This window comes from Drosophila mojavensis, unplaced genomic scaffold, assembly GCF_018153725.1.
Source record: "Drosophila mojavensis isolate 15081-1352.22 unplaced genomic scaffold, ASM1815372v1 contig_36, whole genome shotgun sequence".
Classification (NCBI taxonomy): domain Eukaryota; kingdom Metazoa; phylum Arthropoda; class Insecta; order Diptera; family Drosophilidae; genus Drosophila; species Drosophila mojavensis.
Window position 1 is genome coordinate 3,545,993 of NW_025318858.1, and position 14,308 is coordinate 3,560,300.

The following is a 14,308-nucleotide window of genomic DNA, read 5'->3' on the forward strand; positions in this document are numbered from 1 at the left end:
TCCATTTGGATCAAGTGATTGAAATAAATATTTAATGAAAGTGCGCGCAAGTGTTGCAACGGCAACAACAACAGCAACAACAACAGCAACAACAACAGCAACAACAACAGCAACAGCGACAGCAAACGCTTCATAAACAATTCATCAGCAGGTGCCAGCGGCCTGAAATGAGCAACAACAAGGCCAGCCTTATGCAATGAGGTGCGGGTCAACAGATTGTGTCACTCGCACTTCAGAAAATTAAAACAATAAAACAAAATAAGTAAATAAATAAATATAAACAAAAAATTAGCAAAAAATTTATTTTTTATACATTAATACATTCTATGAACAATTAGAAATGCTCTTTGGAAAATGCAAAATCTTTGGTTTGATGTTTTTAAATAGATAATGTAATTTTGTATTTTTATTATAGTTTATTTTTAAAAGATATATTGGCAAAGCGTGAGTCAACTTAAGTAAAAACTATAATTGTATAGTCTAGAAAAGGTGCAGAAAATTATTACAATAGTATTACCAGCCCGATGGGGGAGATCTTATTTACCAATCCGGCCCCTATTCACAGCCAAATATAGTCAGTGATACTATTGGAAATATGAAAAACAGAAAGTATTCAACAACAGTTTTATGGAAACAAGGAAACGAAAATTTGTATAAGTCCACTGACTAAAGTAAGTCACCAAGCGGATTTTAAAATATAACAAACATCAAATTTATATCAGCGTAAATGCTAAATTTGGAGAGACTAGATGGGATGTGCCTGAAAAAAGAGATGCAAAGAAAATGGACAAACAAATAGATCTACTATACAAAAGCATTTTGAAATATTTGGTTCTTACATTCAATGACAACTGTAAACAGGCTGCCGTAGCCGGAACTACACCGCGATAGAGCAAACAAAGGCACAAATGCGACAAACAGCAAGTGGAACAACGTTAAGCGTCAAAGTGACAACAACAGACATTAGGGGACGCACATGAACCACTGAGATGAGATGGCGTTAGGCATGTCACTCGACAGGCAGTGAGAGAGAATGTGTGAGAGGGAGAGAGACAGCGCAACTATAGGGCAGTTGTGGCCAACAAGCAAATAAATGACAAACTAAAGCCAAATTAAGTAAATAAAATTGTTGACGCTGTCAGGCGCATAAACTGACGCTGACATGCCCTCGTGACAGTCAGACATCAGGCCAAGCAGCCAGCCAGCCAGCCGGCCTGCTAGGCAGCCAGGCAGTAGCTGGTAGCTGACAGGACATGTAATCGTGTGTCCTGTACAGGAGTTGCTGCTGCTGCTGTTGCTATTCCTGGCCTAGTGCACCCACCGATGTCAGTTGAAGTGACAAGCAGCGCACTGACAGCAAATAGTTGACTGCATTCACACAACAGCACAACTGTCCTGCCAGATCGTAACGCCTCGATGTTGTATCTAATGCAAACAGCCCATATTTGCGCGTATATTGAGACTATTTGATATGTATGTCAATTTTACATATTTTTCCATTATATGTGGTTTTTACAAAATTTTTTAGAATATGAATAGCTTTTGCCCTTTCGAATAGTGCATAATGAACTTCTCATTTCTTGTTTTCTTGTGTTTTGTTTTTGTATATTGAAAGAATTTGCACTAGATATGAATCTAAAAGTCAAATGGCTTTCATTACCTATAGTAATATATATCCGAACTCTTTATATGAAATCATAGTATATCAAATATCTATGACATTCAAAAAACTTTCTTTCCTTTTCTATTCTATCTATTCTCTCGCACTCGTGTGATTACATTCATGGTATCTCTCTCGCTCTCTCTTTTTCTACTATCCCTTTCTCTATTTTCCTTAAGCTCCTTTTCTCTCCCTCTCTGCCTCTATTTATACATATGTCTCTCTAAGTGTCTCTCTTGCTCCCTCTGTATCTCTCTATCTTTTATTATAACAGACAAGTTCTCTCTGTCTCTCGATCTTTCACTATCGCTCAGTCTTATCTATCTATCTCTCCCTCCCCCTCTGTCTCTCTATCTCTCTCTCTCGCTCTCTATCGTTTCCTTTTATCTCTCTCTCTCTGACACCTTGAGTCTTTTATATATATATTAATAATTCTCTTTCTCTGTCTCACTGTCTCTTTCTCTCCCCTTCTCTCTCTCACCCTCTCTACCCCCCCCTCCCATATCTCCCTCTCTCTCTTTTTCTCTCTCTCTATGAAAGAAGAAGAGTTCGGTTGATTCCTCAAAATTGACTTCTTTTGAAGCTATTTTATATACAATATATATTATAATATTAATTAATTTCAGTATTATATTGGAAATATATCTCTCTCTCTCTCTCTCTCTTTCTCTATTGCCTCATATTACTTTATATGCTCAGACCTTAGGCAAACTTTAAAATCCTCATTTCTCTTTGAATCAAAAAGAGCGTTAACCTCAGCCTAGACAATCAAAGGCAGAGCCTCTATGTTACGACTGTTTGCACAATGGGCAGACAAACGCTGACATGTGTCAAAACGAAAGGCGCACAATTTATCAAAAGAAACAATAAAACAAACCAAAATGTAAAAAGTAACAAAAACATGGCCAAAACACACACAGAGAGAGAGAGAGAGAGAGAGCCCGTAGCCCGCTAGCTAAATACCCTGTCAGAGCTATGCGATGTAATATATAATAGATATATCATTTGAAATGTGAATTTTGAGAGCGCATCATCAATCTCTATTTCATTGAGTGGAAACTGGAGCACTGTAAGCAAACACAGTTGATATGCCCGATATCAATGCCAAAGCTGAGAATCAACAATGGAACAGTGGACAATTGTTTAAAGCGAGACATGAAAAGTAAAGTTGACAGACAAAACTAAAACCAAAGCCGAGTCCGAGTCCGAGTCCGAGTCCGAGTCCGAGTCAGGGCAGGATAAGCCAACACCAACAATGGTCAGCAACAATGAAGAACGAGACAGGGAGAGAGAGAGAGAGCGAGAGAGGGCAAGATATTCCCAAATTCACACGAGACAGATTTTTATATGTAGTGAAGGATATCAAATGAAAAATTGACGCCCACTCCGCCCCTCTCCACTCTCTGTTGGATTTGCGGCTTTGCGGGAGGTTTTGGATCCCAGCACTTGGCTCCATTTATCACGCCCAAAAGTGAGGCACTGCAAGTTTCCGACTCAGTTGAGAAGAATACCCCCAAAACGAATATCCTCTGACTGCCTGTCAGAGCTCGCTCGGTCCGGCGATTATTATGCTTTATGTGTGCGATAATCTAGTGCATTTCTACATGAGCATGGCATGACAATGGCATGGGTTACCCTTACTTTTTTTAACGGCTGTCAGCTATTTGTGAAAACTCGAATTTAATTGATTTATCGATTAACACAATAACAAATTTGATTGGGTAAATGTTTATCTTAGAAAGGAGATAATCTAAAATTTAATTAGAAATTCGTAAAGCTCTAAAAGGAACAAATTTAAAAAAATTATATTTAGAGCAATTTAATAGAACAAAAATTATTATAAATTATTTTTCTAAAAATAATATAAATTTCATAGCAAATATATATAAATATACAGACTATATTAAAAATGAAATATACCTCTGCTCTATATATGTATGGAATTTTTTATAGATATTTTTCCAATAGAAGAAAATAATTTCCAGAGAATATTTAGCATTAAAATGATATAAAACATAATTTTAAAATATTTTTTTTTTTTTATCGATTTTTATAGGAAATTGTATAAAATTATAATTAAATAAAAATTAAATTTTGGTTTGGCTCTGCTGCTTTTCCAATTCGGTTTAGTTCATTATATTCTTAATAAAAAATATATTAGTTAATAAATTACCACATAACTAAACATAGTGTATTTAAGTTTCGTTCTGGCTTGTACTTCATTTCCTCTTTAGATTTATGTTAAATTGCGCAACAAATGAGAAATTTTCTTGTTTAGATTATTGCAATTTTTTGTAAGATTTTTCCCCCAGATTTTGTGTGTGTGTTTTATTTGTTGTGGCTCTTATTATTGTTTTGTTGTTTCTGTTCATTTCTGGTTTGGTTTGTGCCCTGTCTTGTTTATGTTTCATTAAGTTTTTTTTGTTTTGTTTTTTTTTTTTTTGTCATTGTAAGAGTGTTATTGCAGCTGCATTTGTGCCGCGTTGACTGATAAAACTGCTCACAGTGTTGACTTTGCCGCCTGCCCCTCCTGTGGTGACACGCCCACTTTTGCGACCCGCTTGGCTTTTGTTGTTTGCTACAGTTACAAATTAACAACAACAAAAATTATAATAATAATAATAGCAGCAGCAGAGGCAGCAGCAAAAGGCAAAAAAGTTGACACATGTGTATGTGAGTATGTGTGTGAGTGTGTGCGTATATACACTATGTGGTTGGCTGTTTGACTTTGGCTTTTCTAGCTTTTTGCCTGACCAAATGCAACAAAGTAAAATGCAATTACGCTCGTATCTATGGCACTTGCAATTGCTACTCTCTTTTTGCACAGTGTACATACATATGTATGAGTGTGCGTGTGTGTGTGTGAGTGTTTATTCAAGTCATGTTGTGTAATTTTATATTGAGGTCAGTGCTACTGACTGTAATTTATAAAAGTTCGCATTTTGTTTGACCCGCACACAGCTCAAAAAGACCAAAAGCAACAAAAAACCAACAAAAACAACAAAGTTTCGGTTTGCTCCTTTTGTGTGGGTCAGGGAAATTGGTCGAATTGCATGCGATTTCCCATATGCAAATGGAAAATGGAGAAATGGCAAAATGGCAAATGGCCCATCAAATATATCTCTTTAAATCAAGTTTTTCCCTTTTGTTTTATTTCTATCCGAATTTTAATCAAAAACCACTTTTCCCCCTCCTCTCTTATTCATTTAGCTCGCAAAAAGCTTTTGCTAGTTACATTTATTTGCCGACTTTGTATTCTAATTTTTCGGGCATCTATTATTCAAACTTTGTTAAAGTGTTAAATGTGTTCAATTAGAAATTGCATGTGTGGGAAATGGGGAGTGCCTCAAAGTTTTTAATTGTATTTTGTAGTATTATCATTTAAAAACAAAAAATATATGTATAATACTACCGTATATATACATATATACGAAAAATTAGAATATGTTACGAATATTTTAAATTTTTTTATTTTTATTTTCTTAAAAATCTATTAATGCTATATAGCTTTAGAAATCTTGTTAATATACCTCATTTTTTAGTACGCATAATAGAATTTTAATTAAATTTTCATCGTACATGTAAATATTAAACAAAAATAAAAAATAAAATAATTTAATTTAGTAAAATATTTATATAAAAAAAAGAAATAAATAAATAAAAAATTTTTGTTTTATAGGCTGTCTGTAATTATAAAAAAAAAATTAATAATAATAATAATAAATTAAAAAAAAATTAGATTACAAAAAAATTCAACATAAACAGAGCACAATAAAAAAAAAATAAATAAAAAAATAAATCGAGTGTCGAGCCAACGAGTCTCTTCAGTCGCACTCGCCACTCGCCGAGCGACAAAGTGTCAACTGCGCAGACTCAACAAATGGCGCTCTGGCGCTCATTCAGCTCAAGCTGGCCTAAACAGCTGCCGGCCAAGTCACCTCAGACTGGGCGGAAGAGCAACGCAGGCGTTTGCTTAGTTAGGGTCAGAAGCTAAGCAGAATTGGTTGGGTCTCTCAGCAGAGTGGAAGGTCTGGCTGAGGTCGCAGTCGGCAGGGCGAGCATTAACTAAACGAAGACTTCGCCTGAGTGTGGCAGCGGTCTCAGCCTTTTGTTGTTATATGTATACGTATATGTTTTAATGTTAGAACATAAAAAATTACCATAAATTGACAAACGTAAAAATATTAATAAAGCACGGTTGAGCACATAAACCTGATTGCGAGTCCATGTGCGTGCGTGGCACTTAAATTTTTATTGGCGCAAAGGATTTTGTTAAGCATGGAAAGCATTTCGAGCGCATGAAATATGCATGAGACGCTGTCTGTACCTGCCGACTGGGCGGCAATTCAATTGCATTCGCATATCCCATTCAGCTGCCCAGCTGTCCAGGCCAAAAGTCGGCGAGCCGTGAAAGCGGCTCAAAGGACAACATTTGCATCTGTTTGGCCCCGAGTATTTAAAACAAAAATTTACACACACACACATACACACATGGACAGTGCGGTCCAGCAACTTTATTAATAGTATTGTCATTGGGCTCTTTGCTTTTCGCATGCTGCGGCCTAGTACGTGCCCGGGCATAATTATGCACTCGTCGTCATCCTTTTTCGAGGGCAACTGCAAAGGTCCGAAAACAGAGAAATAAAATAAAAAAACAACAAATTGCCAATCGGCGACATAATAAAAGCACATAAATGCGAACAGCGTGCGCAGGCCAGCAGCAACAATATTTCAATTAACTTAATTAAGCCATTTTTATTTGCCACGGTCAGGTGTTAACGCTTGCACACACACTCACACACACATGCAGCATTGCATGGCATTGTTAGCGATGGGCTGCTGCAGCTCCATGCACAAAGCTTCATTCAGAACTCTTGATCAATGCTCGAAGGCAGCGGCTGCTTGTGGTAAACAGAGAAGCATGCTCGACTGGCAGATACGCTGGTAAATGAGAGAACACATTTGGCTGGCTTGACTTTGAAGAACATCAAAGAGATATTCTTTTTTTTTTTTTGGAAATTTATTCACAAAGCAAGGAAAGGATAATAACATAAATATATATGATTTCTTGTTAATTATTAGTTATATAAGAATTCTAATATAAATTTTTTTTTTTAAATTTTATTATATTATAAGTATGATATTATTATGCATTTCGCTAAATTACATATGTATATTATACATAAATTACATATATATTTATACTGTAATTCATATACGATAGTGACTCATTCTTCAGTGGTTTTTAGCTGGTTAATTAATTTAATTTATAGAGAGCCTTAAAATCCAAATAAAACAAGCAAGGGTGCTTTAAACGGAAGTGCGCCACCTGGAGATATCTCGAGCCCTGCGGCGAGCTGCTATGACTATCATTCATTCATACCTAGCTAAAACATAGTCACAGATTGATATGGGTATATGCACTTAGGTCGTCGTCCTGATCAAAAATATATATACTCAACGTGATCGTCTCTTTTTCTATTAAAATCCATTTTCGTATGTTGCTACACCCTAACATCCCATTTTTAATGAGCTCAAGCTATGCAAAATTTCGTATATATTCTATCGTGGCACTATATCAATGGCCAAACTCAAACTTCCAGCATCAGTTCGATCCCATTCACCAAGATTCTACAAACACAAGTCAGAACATTGCTGATGTAGTTGTTTTAATGCATATTGAACGCTGTGTGAGTCATCATCGTCAAATCGTGTAAATTAAAATAAACCATTCTTAGTGTTAGGTGAATTGATGCGATATACAATATAGCGTTTGCCACTCCATAGATCCGTGTGTTTCATTAAGTGTTGCAAGACAATGTCAAAGGTGTGCCATTTATAAGTTCTTTTTGTGTATATGTGTGTGTGTGTGCTTAGCTTCAATAACAATTAGGTAAGTGTGCTATATTTTGACTGGCTCTACTGGGTTCTAGCCGCTCTTGAAGAGCAAGATGGCCACTTGGCCCAAATAGAAGTAGATGAAGTGACGCGTCTCATGGGTCACATAGGAGCCGAAGTTGCGACCCACGATGCAGTGCCAGGTGGGATTGTACTTCTTGTCGAACTCCTTCTTGATGTAGGCAGCAATGTCCTTCTCGATGTTGTACTTCTCCAATGCCTGGGTAGCACAGTCCACAGCGTCCTGCTGCATCTCCTCGCTCATATCCGCATTCTTGATGACTGCCTTGCGGTCGGACATCTTGGGGCTGTGTTAATGAATAGCTTTCAACAGATTCTGCGAAAGAGCGCTGGATTTGAGTATCAGCCAGTTTGTGAATGGACTGACTTACGTTGTGGTCGTTCTGACTATGAAATTTATCCAACGGACGCAGTTTTCCGATATTTTGATCACAAATTTGTATTGTTCTATTAGAGTCTAGCATTAGTTTCAATTTGACTGATAAATCTAAGCTAAATCAAAATCGAGATTTCTCGGAATGTGAAAAGTTTTTCAGAGAGTGGCAGCTCAACATATTTTTCCTATTGACTCACGCAAGGAAACCAGGTGGCAACACTGGCCAAGCTCTTTGCCCATCGATACTTTTGCGATAAATAAATAAATACATTAACGACTTTTTCCCTTTCAACAAAAAATCCTTTATTATAATTTGAATAGAGTGTTCAATTTCACAGAAATTTATGGAATTTTGTTTTACAAAAAGACCATTTTTGGGAGAATTATGAATTGTAATTTAAACAGATATATTTCATATGTTTGTGTTTGCCTCATCCAGAATGTGTTTTATTTTATTCATTTTTTTCAGGTTAGTTGGGGCTCGTTTTCCGATCGAATATGGAATTATCGGTATTGAGTGACTGCCCCAATGTTGGGTCTAACCGCTCTTGAAGAGCAAGATGGCCACCTGTCCCAAGTAGAAGTAGATGAAGTGGCGTGTCTCATGGGTCACATAGGAGCCGAAATTGCGACCCACAATGCAGTGCCAGGTGGGATTGTACTTCTTGTCGAACTCCTTCTTGATGTAGGCAGCAATGTCCTTCTCGATGTTGTACTTCTCCAATGCCTGAGTAGCACAGTCGACCGAGTCCTGTTGCATCTCCTCGCTCATATCAGCGTTCTTAATCACTGCCTTGCGATCTGACATCTTGAAGTCGTTCCTGCTTTATCTGCGAAAAAGCTGTGAAATTTAAGTGGGGCTATAAACACAGCGATGCGCGTTGACCTTCTCAACAAACCTCGATTAGCTCTCAAAATAGTTCAATTGTAGAAATTTGGTAGTCACAAGATTTTTGCCTTAATTTTTATTTTTTTTTTTTTATTTTTATTATTTTTTGTTGAAGTTTTAAAATCTTTGATTATTTTAGTTTGAGTGAGAAGTCTCAAATGAAAATTCAACTCATCAGAAGCATGTAGAGCAGTTGTAACTGAACAACACTTCTATGATGTGTGACGTTGTGCAACACTGACAGCTCGATATCGATAAGCAGCAAGCTTGCTTCTCGATAACATTTAAATCAAAGTCCAGAATTTGCATTCACATCACAGTTTCATTGAAAAATTCTTATTCGGTTTTCATTTGTGTGTGTTTCCTTTATTGTGATAAATGGAAAACCTGTTAAACTCGATTAGACATGCAATGCGCGGCTGCACGTAAAGGAAATTGAATTTTAATAATAGCATTTGCGCGGCTCTAATCAAGTAATGCAACTAATTTGCAGCCTTTGTATGTTTTATTTTTAGCTACCGACCGGACATGGACACGGATATGGACACGGCATTAGCGACTGAGGGAACAACGACAACAACAACAACAGGAGCAACAACAACCTGTTCAACCGGCCAATTCAACTACAACATTGTGAACAAATTTCACCTGTTCTCTAATGAAACGCTAATTTACGACTCACACGCAATGCTCCCGACTTGGCCCATTGTCTGGCCAACGGACCTCTAAGCCAACAGGCAACATGGTTAAAAAATACTAATCAGCAGATAAGCGAACACGCATGAATGACTGATTGCTCGCATACATCTGTATGCATGAGCGACTATTATGAGTTACTCTACTTTTCGTGCAGTGTAGGTTAGCTTTTTGAGTAATTGGTTTATAATTTATTTGTATTTTTAATTTTCCAAAAGAGCAATTTAGACAAATTAGGGAGACAAGACATTGCAATCAAGTTTTGTAGCCACCCATAATCGATCTATGAATACGATTTATGCATTTCTCGATATACTTAGATCTAGTTGTATGTGTTATACGTGTTATATTTAGCTATCTATATATTCCATTTCTTCACGGAATTCACCTTAGTCTGGAGTCACCAACACCAATTCCAGCTGCTCTTGTTTTCAATTTAATAATGAGAGAGCAAAGGGAGAACTGCATTCCGGCTCTTATAAATCAAAGTCCAACTGCTTCTCTCACAATTTATATTAACTCTTCATTATTATCCATTTACTCAGTCATTAAAGATCAATCAACTATCGGCAAAATCGATGCCTTTTAAATAACTATTGCCTCTAGCTATAGTTCTTAAGTAACTATAGTCCAGCTCTGCTAACTATTCTCCAGCTCTAATTGGCATTGGCCACCTATCCTAGTTAACTCTAATGAAGTTATTTAATTTCTTCCCGAAAGCATATGCTATCCCTTCTATATATTCCAAGTATGTACATATATCAAGGCATTTCCTCTCTATTCATATCTTCTCTATATATTCAATATACATATCTTCAATCAAAACTCTCTGATTCTTCACTTAAAATAATTCTTCAACAATTTTTCACTTATTTAAGACTTTACATAATTCACAAAATTTCAATTTAAGCCCATTTACGCCTTTGCTTAAAGACATCTAAATAAATGGATTATTTTTAAGCCTCAGCTCTGCTGAAACTGCATCAATTCATATTTGAATCAATTGGATTTATATGGCTTTAGCTTTTTGTTGTTGTTTGTTGGTTGTTGCTTTCTATGGCCCATGGCCCACTTGGCTGGCAGAGAAAAAAGAAATGCCCGAAATGCATTTGGAATCTACTCAAAATGTTGCCAAGTAATGCAGACAATGCAAATGTGTGTTCCGTGTGTGTGTGTGTGTGTGTGTGTCTTGCTTTTATCCTTTTTTTATTTTTCTTTTTTTGTCACACAAAGTTGAGCTGGGAATAAAAGTTTTTAATCTGCCGCATGGAAAACTTTAATCGAAATGCTCGAGTGGGAAAAACTAAGTCAAACTTTTCAAATTGATATATCAAACATTCGATTCGTATTTTAGCCTATCTCGCTCTCTCAGTCGCTATCTGCCTCTCTTCCTCTTTCTCTTTTTCTCTATCTCTCTCCCTCTATCTGTCTCTCTCTCGCTCTTTCACTGTCTCATCTTGTGCAAACATTTTGACTGTCACATGCCAATTGCGTGTTGAAATGCATGCAGGAATTTAAGCTGAAAACTTTTGCCGCCGACTGTGACAAATGCAAATGTCAAAGTTTTGCCCAATACACACACATACATGTACATATATACTATATATAAAGCTGCATTTTAGTTTGTGTAAAAAAAGTGCATTCGACTCCATTTGCTGGCGCTTCTCATATGTAGAGATTAAAGAGAGCTTGAGCTGACCTTTTGGCACTACACCAAACAATGCACTTAGTAGCATCTCCCCGTCTCTCCTTTCTCTCTCTCTCTCTCTCTCTCTCTCTCTCTCTCGCTCACTCAACTCGAATTCAAAACGTGACTTTATTTCGTTTTCACAAACATTTACAACCGTTTTTTTTTTTTTTTTTTTTTTTGTCGTCTGATTTATTGTTGCTCTGCTCATGTCAGCCTCGAGTGTTGCTTAAATAGAAATTAATGGCAACAATTTATGGAGCAATTCAGTTTTTAGTCGAGTAGTTTAACAAATTATAAATCTCTAAACGATTTACAAGTTGTGAGAGGTTTTTTTGCTATTAAATAAACTAGATAGAAGTGCAATATAATATGTGCACATAGTTTTCATTATTGCATATTAAATATAATATAATAATATTTCAAAAAGGTAGAAGTTGAGGTCGAGGCTGATTTTCATTGCGAACCCTTTCAGCTTGAGCTTGTTTACTATATAGATAACATATGAAATTCAGGTTGAATTAAAAGTAAAAAAAAAAAAAAAAAAAAAACTAAATTTGAATATGGAATAGAATTTTTATAGAGTCTATATTGAAGGTTATGTAGGCTACTAGGGTGTGATCCGAGAAAAGGGCATCACTTTTTCAAAAACTATATTTTATTCTAGAGGCTATTAAAGTAATTTTTATTATATAATTTTCGTAAATTTCTATACATTTTTAAGCTATAAAATAATTATATTTAAATTCAATTTTTTTCATTTAGAAATTTTAGCTCAGTGAATATAGCATCAGGAATAAGCTCCTCAGACGAAAAGCTAGAAAACTCTTGACATTTTTTATATAAATATCTCGATGAATACGAATGATATGAACGATGTGCAGAAAATAAAGCCCATATTGAAGAAGACACGGAAATTTTCGACAGCAGAAATTAGAAGACCAATGAGTGGTCGGAGCAACCTCGGCTGTTTGTAAGATATCTTATGATATACGATAATATATAATGCCTCATTTGGTTGCATTAAAATAGTCACTAACTAAAAAATCGAAATAATTTTAATTAAACTTCTAAAGCCCTTTTCATTTCCTGGCAGCTTTTCCTTGCACTGCTTTTGTATGGTCACCAAGTAATGCAGAGCCTCAGTTAGCTTATCTTACCACATCAACTATAAACTTTGAGATGAGCTCCTCCAAATTGAAGCCGGCTGTCAGGTAAATATTTTTCAATAAAAACAGCTGAAATTGCAACTTTTATGATTTAGTTTCAGGCGCAGGCCAAACAACTAGAATAAAAAGTTCAGCACGGCAAACGCAATTGTCGTGTCAGCAGCAACAGGCAGCAGCAGGAGGAGCAACAGCAGCAGCAGCAGCAGCAACAACGAAATTCAAATAATTTGATGAGAAATTTTTAATTAACCAAACGCTCGCTCGTAGCTGCCTTTACACTGGCTCTGTGTGTGTTTGTTTTTGGTTGGGCGTTGCTCGCCGCAAAACGCAAATACTACAGTCGAGGCAAAATTAATTTGCCCAGTGCAAATACTATGCAAAAATTCTCACTGTGTGTGTGTATGTGTGTGTGCGGCGTCATAAATTTTACAGCTGTGCGAGAGCAAAACCCCAACCATGCCAGCCAAATAACACAAATTTTTCGCTGACGAGCGAGCAAAGTCAAGCATAGTGCAAATATAAACAGAGCCAAGCACACACAGACACACACTCACACACACACATGCACATGCAGAGTGTGTGCAGTGCAAGTCATCAGGCAAGCTGCTGGGAGTTTCAGTTCCAGTTGCCAAGCTCGAGTCTCAGCCAATTGCCACAATGAGGCGGCGGCGGCTGCTGCTGCTGCTGCTGTGTGGTGTTTCCAAGAAATTTCACCTGCCATGGCAGCCCTAGACATCACACACATACATACACACACATGCACACTCGTGAGCACATATTTAGTGGTATTATGGCCTGGCTAGCTTACGTCGTAGCTGACGTCTATGACTGCCAAATACTCGTAGTGCCATTTGCCACTTGCCACTTGCTGTCGTCAGTGGCACAGCCACATCCACATCCACATTCACAGCCACATGTAGAGCCAGTACTACAGCTCTAGCTAGTGCCACTGCCGCTGCCAGTTGCAGTTGCTGGGAGTTAGTTACCCAGCAGGCGCTGTCATAAACAATCTCATTTTGCTAGCCAAGCGAACCCAGTGAACAACATTAATGAGACAAGTTGCTGCAACTAGGGCGAGAATGGAGTTTTCAAAACTAATTAAAACATTAAATGAAATTGAATTTAACCTATATATAAACTAGAGCAGTATAACTCAAATAGATAAGTTTAGTGATAATTTTTTAATTTATTTTATTTTAAATATTTTTATTAAGTGTTCAATCAATGTCATTGATGAAGCTCATATGAGCTGTATATACAGGCTTCGAGTCTTTATTTATATATACGTAAATCACTGGCTGCTGAGGCATTCGGCTTATCTATCTAAATATTGTAGTATGAGTAAAAGTATATATAATATATAGAAAAATTTTATATTATGTAGTAAAACTATCCAATTCAGTTGCTCTTACAGCGAATAGAATGTGAATATAACGAAAATATAATGAAAATTATCTTTCCGTCGATTCTATCTATTCTCTGGAGATCTGAAGATAACGAAGCGACACTGCTGATCAGATCTAAAGATTATGGCAGATGCAGAATCAATTCGAAGCTCCAATTTGCCACCTTTTGCATTAATTTGTGCATTTACCCGAACTGGAGCTCGCTTTCGAATAACCATCAAACACATTACTGTTATATCCCTATAATTTCCCTGTCATTGATCAACATTATTATCCGATTATCCAAGATTATATTATGTTAAAGTTGGAGTTAAACAAACATTAGATAATAATGCAAGGGGGGGGGGCGTCGACTGCGTGTTAAGGTACTCTTCTTTATATTTTATTAAGCCGAAAGCATCGATAGCCAGTGCCCAATTTTGAAGTCCGCTAAAATTTTATATTAACTTAATAAATAAATCAAAATTGTCAATGGTTCCACATATTTCCAGGTATACCTCACCTCA

General features: G+C 36.6%; 2 protein-coding genes and 1 long non-coding RNA gene across 6 annotated transcripts; 1 reads left to right on the forward strand and 2 right to left on the reverse strand.

Annotated features, from left to right (window-relative positions):
* Positions 1-7,312: 7,312 nt before the first annotated feature.
* Positions 7,313-8,137, reverse strand: LOC6575891 (dynein light chain 1, cytoplasmic). Its single transcript, XM_002001859.4, has 2 exons — positions 7,951-8,137; positions 7,313-7,895 (listed from the first exon to the last, which is right to left on the reverse strand). Exon 2 carries the CDS (start codon positions 7,857-7,859, stop codon positions 7,590-7,592), a length of 270 nt encoding a protein of 89 aa, XP_002001895.1. The 5' UTR covers positions 7,860-7,895; positions 7,951-8,137; the 3' UTR covers positions 7,313-7,589.
* A 96-nt stretch (positions 8,138-8,233) lies between these two features.
* On the reverse strand, positions 8,234-9,043 carry LOC6575892 (dynein light chain 1, cytoplasmic). Of its 2 annotated transcripts, none has more exons than XM_032729146.2 (2): positions 8,855-9,043; positions 8,234-8,796 (listed from the first exon to the last, which is right to left on the reverse strand). In XM_032729146.2, the coding sequence occupies exon 2, from the start codon at positions 8,761-8,763 to the stop codon at positions 8,494-8,496; it is 270 nt and encodes an 89-aa protein (XP_032585037.1). In that variant the 5' UTR covers positions 8,764-8,796; positions 8,855-9,043; the 3' UTR covers positions 8,234-8,493. The 2 variants fall into 2 exon arrangements, with proteins under 2 accessions (XP_032585037.1, XP_002001896.1); XM_002001860.4 differs by having other exon boundaries at positions 8,234-8,785; positions 8,855-9,042.
* A 108-nt stretch (positions 9,044-9,151) lies between these two features.
* On the forward strand, positions 9,152-13,558 carry LOC26527442. Of its 3 annotated transcripts, none has more exons than XR_004363952.2 (5): positions 9,152-9,269; positions 9,360-9,698; positions 11,993-12,200; positions 12,324-12,441; positions 12,492-13,558. It is a non-coding gene; the product is annotated as an uncharacterized LOC26527442 (long non-coding RNA). The 3 variants fall into 3 exon arrangements; XR_001449347.3 differs by having other exon boundaries at positions 12,498-13,558; XR_001449346.3 differs by lacking the exons at positions 9,152-9,269; positions 9,360-9,698 and adding an exon at positions 11,396-11,905.
* The last annotated feature ends 750 nt before the right edge of the window (positions 13,559-14,308 follow it).

Excerpts from the sequence above, each read along its gene's own strand:
- LOC6575891 (XM_002001859.4), bottom strand. The coding sequence starts at position 7,859 with ATGTCCGACCGCAAGGCAGTCATCAAGAATGCGGATATGAGCGAGGAG.
- LOC6575892 (XM_032729146.2), bottom strand. The coding sequence starts at position 8,763 with ATGTCAGATCGCAAGGCAGTGATTAAGAACGCTGATATGAGCGAGGAG.